The 9756-nt window shown below is 32.5% G+C and overlaps 1 protein-coding gene and 1 long non-coding RNA gene across 2 annotated transcripts; both read right to left on the reverse strand.

The window, feature by feature from the left end:
- Positions 1-1943: 1943 nt before the first annotated feature.
- Positions 1944-5275, reverse strand: LOC111997756 (lipid phosphate phosphatase 2). The gene is made up of 6 exons (XM_065775589.1): positions 4918-5275; positions 3450-3678; positions 3242-3329; positions 3031-3140; positions 2776-2896; positions 1944-2248 (listed from the first exon to the last, which is right to left on the reverse strand). The coding sequence occupies exons 1-6, from the start codon at positions 5025-5027 to the stop codon at positions 1944-1946; spliced, it is 963 nt and encodes a 320-aa protein (XP_065631661.1). The 5' UTR covers positions 5028-5275.
- A 6-nt stretch (positions 5276-5281) lies between these two features.
- On the reverse strand, positions 5282-7103 carry LOC136068432 (uncharacterized). The gene is made up of 3 exons (XR_010629788.1): positions 5961-7103; positions 5570-5637; positions 5282-5428 (listed from the first exon to the last, which is right to left on the reverse strand). It is a non-coding gene; the product is annotated as an uncharacterized LOC136068432 (long non-coding RNA).
- Between the last annotated feature and the right edge of the window lie 2653 nt (positions 7104-9756).

The following is a 9756-nucleotide window of genomic DNA, read 5'->3' on the forward strand; positions in this document are numbered from 1 at the left end:
AAAAAACTTGAAAACACTTAGAAAAAATTTCTAATTTTATTTCTTTCGATCGATCGAACGTGCCCCTCGATTGATCGAAAAAATTAAAATATTCGAACTCGACCTTCTGACTTATTCGATTGATACTCGATTGCCTCTCGATCGATCGAAAAACAAATTCGATCGATCGACTATCAATCGAAAATCAATCTAATTAAAAGGTCTGATCACTGTTTCACTCGATCGATCGAAAGTGATTTTCGATCGATCGAAACTCGTGAAACTCGAATTTCCAGAAATTTTCTAAGGCAGTTTTCTAGGGTTTTCTTGAACAAACAACTAACCATTTTGACATCTTCATTGTTCTCTTCCAAAAACACCTTTTTGATTTTATCAACGAAGATTTTCAGATCAAACATAAGGGTTTTCAAGATCAAGATGAAGAACCCTAATATGCTAGAGACCATTGAAAACACAATCCTAATCTCATTAGGAATAAATTTCATTATCCTAGCAATAACTTACTGTTTGATCATCAAAACAAAAACTATCAAATGCATTCCAATGAGACAAGAGTACTATCGTGTTCATCCTAAGACAAATACTATATAATCACGACACCATAACTTTATTGTCATGGGCCACTTTGAACAAAACAATAGTATATTCATCCTGATAGTGAATCCGATAACATCATGTCTCACAAACGTGAATGGCACTGGAAACGGTTATCGAATAAAATTAAACTGACAACTATATCCAAGCAGTGCAATCAAAATGCTCATGCTTGACCGATATACCAGTTTCATTTACATTCTTTAAACCTTAATCCATGTCTTTCACAAAAGAGTACAATCAAGGACACAATTATGCAGAAAATTTTACTGCAGAAAATTAGAACACCAATAAAACGTTTTTTTCTTTGATTCTAAAATTCAATCACATGTTATTCAAGCATGATATTGAAGACCGCTCTGATACCATTGTTAGGTTTTTTGTATCTCATACAAAAATACACGCAGCGGAAGCAACAAAAACACGGATCTACTTCAATCATGAAAGATAAACATATAACCATGAATTCTAGAATCAAAGAATAGAAAGCGTACCTTGATGCAGTAAATTTCAAAACCTTGACTTGAGAATACCTTCAATCTTCATCTCAATTCCACATGGAGCCCAAGATGTGTGGTCTCTCAATCAGTCCTTTTGTACATAAACTCTCAAAGAAAAATCCTTCTTCTTCTCCTTGTGGAGAAAAACTGATTTCTTTTTCTTTGTATCTTACGTACGTCAAACTATTCTCATCGTTTCCTTATTTAATAACACTTATTAAATAATGACTGATTTCTAATTGGGTTAGCCTTTTGGACCTACCCAATTGGGTTTTAGTTTGTGGCTTGAGATGGGACCAAAGGGACCAATAAGACACTAGCTCCAATGGGCCTTGGACTTTTCCATCAACTCTTGACAAGTCCAAAGTTACCATTAATTATATTCAATACCACTATAAGAATATAATTGCACTGTAGGCCTTATCAATAAATTATTTCCCAAGACTTTATTATACATTCAACCCCTTCATTAAAATATTCGTAGTAATACAAAGTCATTAATATTGACTGCCACTTTGAAGGTTACTACATCTTAATCCTTGAGTACCCGGTTTAATCCTTTATGTTATTCATTATATATTTATGAAATCCAATTCCATAAATATATACCTTAGTAACTCTTTACTAAAGTGGTTGGGCCCAACACTCTGAATAACCAAACCCATTAAACTTATCTCAAGGGAATATTTTATATCTCCGTTAAGAGATTATGAATTCCATCTTGAGAATATATGTTCCATCAACACTAAATGCGGCTGCCCAACATACTGAGGTTTTGACCATAACTTATAGATCTCACTCCTGATATATCAAAGCAACCTACATCTCATGATCAGGTCCATTATTCTCTCAGGATTTAGAAAAAAAAAAAAAAAAAAAAAAAAAAAAAAAAAAAAAAAAAATTGACAATCCAGCACAAAATACTTCAAAAATAAAATAAAACAAAAAATACTTGACAAACAAACCTATAAGTCCTCCAGCAAAAACATCTTGCCAGTGATGCCAATAATCATCAACTCGAGAAACTCCAACCAGAGCCGCAACTAGTAGTGGCAGGAAAATGATACAGAGTTTTGCAATATGGCCCCTACGATCAAATGCCCTGACTTTTCCAGACAAATACCAAGCAAGAAAGCCAAGACCTGCGAAGGACCCTAAAACCAAAAGCCACAAAAAATTATCCTGATGCTCGTATTTTAAAGGGATATTTCTATGTCCTACGGATATCCATATCCATAGAGAAACTATAAAATCAAACATTACAAAGGAATTCCACAATGCTCATTATTATGAGAATTTTGGCAGCCTAAAGAATCTACTAATCCAAAATTAAAACCAAAAAAATAAAATTGACTGATCATAATCCTTTATAAAGGAGCATTGACTTATTTGATATCCAATTTTAATCTACACACCCAAATATTGATTGAAGAAGTGATGATTGAACCTTCATTATCTTGGAAAATGCATGGTTTGCTATAGTCAATTTAACATTTGAAGTACAAACTTATGCCCATGACACATCAATGAAGATGAAGCTCAACCTTTGGGTACCAATTACAAGTTTCATACACAACAGAAGTAGGAAACTTTCCAATATGAAAGCTAAAATTTGTCCCAAAAAGGAATACAACAGCGTCCTTACAGTGCCCCTAACCTAATGAAGTGATTAGATGCTTACAAGATGTATGTCCACTTGGGAAACTTTTGTATCCTTCCTTAATGACACTCTTTATTCCACTACACATGACGTCCCCTGAGATAATGGCTGTGGCATTGCCTGCGATAGTAGGATAAAACGCCTGCAAATATTATACACCAATGGCACTTGACTGAGAAAAGAACTAAGCAAGAGCAAAGAATTTATTATAACATAGTCAAGTAAACAATGTAGAGAAAAGGAAAGTCAGGGGAGTTGATGAACATGAGAGCCCACCGGTTTGCCATCAGGGAAACAACGCCAAAAGAAATCTGGACGTGGACGACCAACAGCATCTTTGATTGCATCAGTTATAACTCCAGTAATAAGTACAGAAAACAGAAGGCCTGGACATGCATACAATATCCACTTAATGTTATTAGTATGGTAGAATAACATGCAAACAAGCATTGGTATTACATAAATTTCAAAAGAGAGGAAGAGCTACCCAATATGGCATGGTGCAAATCATAAACATCCTTTTTGATGAAGTAGTAAATAAGAAAGATAACGAAAGGCAACAAAATTGCAATAATCTGTTAAATCAACAGATAAGAAAAGGGTTATTAGTTTTTTCATGTTGCAAGTAACTAACACTCAAATTCCACGTAGATAAAATTTTCTATAAATTATTTATTTAAAGGGTCCAAACTTACTGGAACAGCCCAAAAGGGAATGGTATTGCCTTTCAATGGGTATTTGAGGTCTGTCATCATTTCCTCTCCCACAAAGTGGTGGAATGGTTCTATAACGTTCAAAACGACCTCAATCACCACAAGAAGCAACAAAATCAGCCAATCATGCATATGTATTTTTGCCACGGCAACTCCATGGGATCTTACAGTGTGTGTACTACCACCCAGGATGTCTGGCATTTTCGCTGACCTGATGATAAATTAAAAGGTTTGTTAATGGAAATTACATTAAAAAATGTAAAGCAATATAACTGACCATAAAAAGTGAAAAAGAAACATATCATATAAAATAATGTGAGAAAAAGCAGAAGAAATATTTCTCGTAAATAGATTTAGATAACTAGATGCAGAACAATCACACTGATTTTTGTTCAGATATCAACCATCAGCTGTAATTTCAGGCAGACAATAGTAAAAAAGATAATTGCGGAGAAAATGGGTCAAATAATAAATATGCATATTCTAGGATCTGATGAAAAACAAAATGCAATCACAAAATTTATACACAATACAAGGAAACTCCATCCTTTCTCCAATTTTACTAACCAATGCATAATCTTCTCTAGAATGTAAATAGTATACTTTTGTTGGAAAATCTTTCTAATGTATAATCAGAAGCCTTATGCCTCTGGTCCAATAGAGGTGATTCAAATATCAAGGATAAATTATATTACAAGTTATCGACCCCACGAATCTATTCCTAAGCCATTAGAGCCCTTTAATAAGTAACCTTGAAAGGTTCTAAATGAACCAAGACTGCTGCCTAATCAATTTCAATTAGCACCTAACCACAGTCAAAACAGGGTCAAACCACAGGCAGTATGAAGTAGATAAAGGAGCAGCCCAGCATCAATTAAAAATTAACTGCTCACAAGCAAGCACAGTGTACCTAAATTATGGTCAACATTCATAGGACCATGAGCAGACCAACAATAACCAAGCCTTAGTCCCAAACTTTTGGGGACAGTTACAAATCCTTAACAAAGTAGTTAGGGTTGGTCTCACATATTCGTTTATGCCATTCTATTCTATCTGAAGTTCTACAATCTGTTACCTCCTTAATTGACATGTTCATTTTTACTATTTATATTAATGTTATTTTAGGTCTTCTTATACCTTTTTTCATTCCCTCAACTAAAATCAACCCAGTCTTTCTCACTCTCTCCTTTGCAAATGACATGAGCAAACCAATCTAGTATTTTTTTTTGGATAGGATAGTTTTATTGATAAAAGTACACCGTGTTCATGATGGTGAACTCATTGTACTTAAAACAAATCAAGCAGAACTAAAAGAAAGTAAGAAATAAAAAATAGGAATACAATGCGTAGAACCCCAAACACAAGACCATTCAAATAAAGTCCCAACTAGCATAGACTTCAAAAGATCTACAGGTCTCTCAACATCTTTGAACATACAAGTATTGCGTACCTCCACACTTTGCACGTAAGACAAGATGATACCATATTCCGAACATTTGAAAGACATTTTCCCAAACAATTCCTCCATGCAAAAAGAAGAGAAGCAATTGTCTTTGGCATCTCCTACTGAATCCCAAATATCAAACAAGCTTCACTCCATAATGCATGAGCAACCTTACAATGGAGCAGAATATGATCCATTGATTCCCCATCACAATGACACAAGCAGCACCAATTAACAAGGGACAGACCCCTCTACAAGGTTGTTGATTGTGAGTATCCTATCCCATGCGGCTGTGCATAAGGACTTTCCAAAAGGAAAGTTTCATTGTAAGCCACATTCCATTTGGGCTACTTGGTGGGTCTAACTGTGAAAAGAATATTCATAAAATTGATAACAACCTAAAAGGTTTCCCATACAAACTCCCTCTCAGTTGTATTGGTGTTAACTACCTGAGTCAAGATTAGCTCCCACTGTTCACCCAATCATTAAGTAGGAATGCATGTTTGCACAATGTACTCTGTTACTAGGTAAGATTAGATTGCTAAGAGCAGGTTTTTGTATTATGATACTAGTGAACAAATATTCATAGCGTTGATAACAAGAACAAATATTTATTAACGGGGAACAGAATGAACAGATGAAGTAGTAGCATCTATACCACGCAATTCAGCTGGAGAAAAAAAAAAAAGCCAAAGCAACTTTAGCATTTACTTCTCCATAGGCAACCTACACCAACCATAACAAGTGAGCAAAGTGCTATACTTGAAGGTAGCAACCATAACACCATCACAAACATTTTTAAAAAATCAGTAATAGATTTATATGGGAAGAAAAATGATAGACAGACACATGGGGTCAACAGAACAAGAAGTTAAATGGGAAAATTATAAAATAGGAGCAAAAGAGATTCTTTAACTTGAGCTAAGGTTCAACTAGAAAGCTTTTGTATTTAGTTCCTAAATCATTTATCTGAAGATCCAGTTTAAGTACTTAGTAATTTAATTAAAACAAAATTTTAAATGCTTATCAAAGATTCACAGTACACTTACAAGATTAGTAGGAGTTGAAGGCTATCAACTGCAAACAATGACTATTTGTCTAACAGAGAGTTTGTGTGTCGCCTTGGTTGTCATATATTCCAACAAAAAGATTAGAGGTCTAAAAAGGAAATCCACTCTGGATATTTCTGAAATTCTGTCATGCGTTCACTAATTTTCTTGATTCTCGTCCCATTTTTGTCTACCGAAATTATAGCATAAAAAACCATTCCAATCTAAACTGTGATAAATTGAAACAAAGACCGCCCTCCACTAATCTCATACATGTATTTTGCATCCGGAGTTATAATCTTTGTGTTTGGTAAGGACAACCACAAATTATGACAAACCAATAATACACATATATGACCAACTTGGTACCGCCTTAGAGTTATGGTCCTTATGGAACCTACCCAAGAAATAATTTAGATCACCAACCACTACCCAGATGACTTTTTGATAGAAATGCTTAATGGTGGACAACCACTTAATAATGACCTGTTATGTCCTAAATTGTTTTGAATAATTTGTTGGCTGCTCCAAATGCAATTTCCCTAAATACAACTTCTGATATCATATCATTGACTCCTAAGGCACCTCTAAAATTCAAAAATGTTAATTCACGTGCGTTTGTAACTTGCCAATAAAAAACATTATCATTATTATTAAATTGTTAATTCAGTTTGAGAACTGTGCTGATCTCATGCCTTTTGAATGGCAAGGCTAGCTGCATAAAATGACAAAACATTATTTTATTCTGCAGAGTCAAATTGTTTGGCACATACACAAAGACACATGGTCATGGATCTAGCCAGAAACTATTCAAATTAAATTAAAAATAATGCTTAACTTATCAGTGGCATTATAATACAACTAAAAAGACGCATCACTAAAAGTTCCAAAACTATTTAAACTTGACAATTTGACCAGGCGGCTCTCTTTTATTGCTCCGTAGCATAATTCAAAATTTTGACTCAGAAAACATTAGCCTGTTACAAACATATATATTGTACTCAAAAGCTCGTAAAATAAAATCTTCCAAGTGAAAAATATAAAATAGACTACAATATTATTCCCGTCCCTAAAGTTTGCATGAATTTCGTTTTTCCTCCCTAAACTGTTATTGTTTTTCTAATAGTTTAAGATGAAAAACAAAAATTTTAAACTAAGTTGAAGAACAAAAAATGAAATCCACGCAAACGTTAAGAAGGAAAACAATATTTTAGCTTAAAAAAAAAAAAAGTAACTATCCCCTTTCAAAAAAAAAAAAAAAAAAAAATAACTACCTCACTGACATTGATCAAGTTTTTAACTTTTTGATAATTTAGTGATCAAGTTAAATGCAAATACGCAAATATAAAAATATGAAATCTTTAGTATGAGACCTGTTGGGAAGCTAAGAAACTGAAAGAAAAGAAGAAAAAAAAATTCAAACTTTCGGATATTTGAAATTCAAATAGCAGAGACAATGAAAAAGAAACCCAACTCAACTCAACCCAGCATTATAAAATAAAAAACTCATAATTCTACTTCATAATTCTCGAGAACCAAACGGAAACGTAACCCAGAAAACATACAATACAGAACAAATAGTACATGAAAGAATCACAGCATAAGAGCATCACAATGAGTTTAAGGAAAAAAAAAAAAAAAACGAATAGATTCACACACACAGAGAGACCCATATACATGAAATTGAGAATTTACTTTACCTGAGAATGTGAGAGAGAATTGGAAGCGTTTTCAGAGAGAGAGAGAGGCATACAAGTGTACGAGTGAAAGAGAGAAACAGAGTAAAGAGAGAGAGAAAAGGCGCGTATAATTTACGCTTAAAGACAGTAAGAGTGAGAATTAGTACTTAAGACTGAGATACGTCTTTTTCTTTTTGGTAAACTGAGATACGTCTGAATACATATGGGGAAGGTTATTACAAAAAAGAAACAGTCTTTAGTTTTGTTTTGTTTTGTTTTGGTTTGAATATCCTACTGCCTCTGCTGTAATAGAATTAGTACAAACAGTTTTTTTTTTTTTTTTTTTTAACTAATAAATTATTTTTTTCCATTTTTTTGGGGGTTTAAATTTTTTTTAAAAAAAAAACCAGTGGAGTGGTTACTTGGGGTTTGGGGAACTATTAAGTAAAAAACGTTTTTCATTGGCTTAAAGGAATTTATTTATTTATTTTTTTAATTTTCCCAAGTTTTTTATTTTTTCTCTCCGCCACAATCTTTATCATGGAATTCGCAATTAATATTGACTATAAGTGTAATTGAAGTTTAAAATTTAAAGGAATTAATTATATTTATTGTGTTTACTCTTCCAAATTTTTTTTTTGTAGACATAGAATCACTTTTATATATTTTTCTTTTTGAAGATGAATCCTTGTATTTAATTATTAAAAAAATTACTTATATATATATATAGGAGAAATTGGCCTAAATTTGTGTCACGTGTGATGTGTCCATTTAAAAAAAATGATATATATATTTATTTATTTAGCCTTCTAAGTAAAACTTTATATCCATGTCAAAGTATTATTGAATTAATAAGTGGTGTACTTATACTTGTTATTTATATAATAAATATACGACTTGTCATGAGCAATTTATTTGGAATTTAACATTCAAAATAACAAGCTAAGCACAAATTTAATAAGACACAAAATCAAGAATAAAGCATTATCATTGTGTTTTTTAGTTAATTGAAACAATTCCATTCTTCAGCCTATTTTACATCCTTTTAAATTACAAAGTAAATAACCTAAAGTTACAACACATTTTTCCATGGAATTAGCCATTACTAAACTTCCTAACTCTAAAAACATGCAAAAACAACCTAGTTGAATGCTAGATTAGCATTCTTTCCACACACACACACACACACACAAAAGCATTTTTGGCTGTAAACATAAATGATATGAATGGCATTCAAACTTCCAAAAGCTACACGTCCTTTTTCAAATGGAGCTTTACTTTATTACTTTATTTAGTTTTTTTATTATTTATAAATGAATTTATTGATTTCATGATTACATCATTCTCCCCCTAAAATTCTCATCCTACGTATCATTATAGCCTTTTTTTTTTTTTTTTTTTGATCGCTACGTATCATTATAGCTTTTTTTTTATGAGCAAAACGTATCATTATAGCTAGCCCAGTGAGGAACTACCTCTTCAATGCACAATTTCAGTTTTGCTTAGTCTAGTGTAAAAAATCAGGAAGGTCTTATTCTAATGATGACAATCATATTTGTCAAATCCTTTATGTTCTTTCATATTCTTTGCTTGTTCTTGGTAAAATACTTTTACCCTTACGTTATCTAATTGAAGCCTTTAAGAAAAAGTAGTCGGTGATGTGGAAAATTATGAAAGTGGATTAGAAGAAAAATAAATTTAGATTAAAAGAAAAGTTAATGTACCTTGACAAAAAAAGAGTAAAATTCTTAGAGCCTCTGTGGCATTTGATAGAGATATATGAAACAAACTTGACTTCAAAGATTTTGCCTTAAAACAAGATAAAATATTCACAATTTGGAAGATGACAGAGTTGCTAGTCCTGAATTTGTTTTATGTATTAATGTGCTCAGTCTTAAAGCACCAGCTATTCCACCGAAATTTAGTACACAATTTTGTATTTTTCTCTCATTTTTCTTTGTTGAGAAACAAGGGAAGAAGAACCTATTGCCAAACATTTTCAATGCAAAATCAATACTCCTATCTTTTTCAGTTTTTCTTCTTACCTTTTCTATCCTTCTTACATTTTTTTTCTTCTCTCTCTAACTTTGCCATCTGTCCTACCAAATTTTTGAAGG

The sequence above is a fragment of the Quercus suber genome, unplaced genomic scaffold, assembly GCF_002906115.3.
Source record: "Quercus suber isolate HL8 unplaced genomic scaffold, Cork oak 2.0 scaffold_115, whole genome shotgun sequence".
In the NCBI taxonomy this organism is placed as follows: Eukaryota; Viridiplantae; Streptophyta; class Magnoliopsida; order Fagales; family Fagaceae; genus Quercus; species Quercus suber.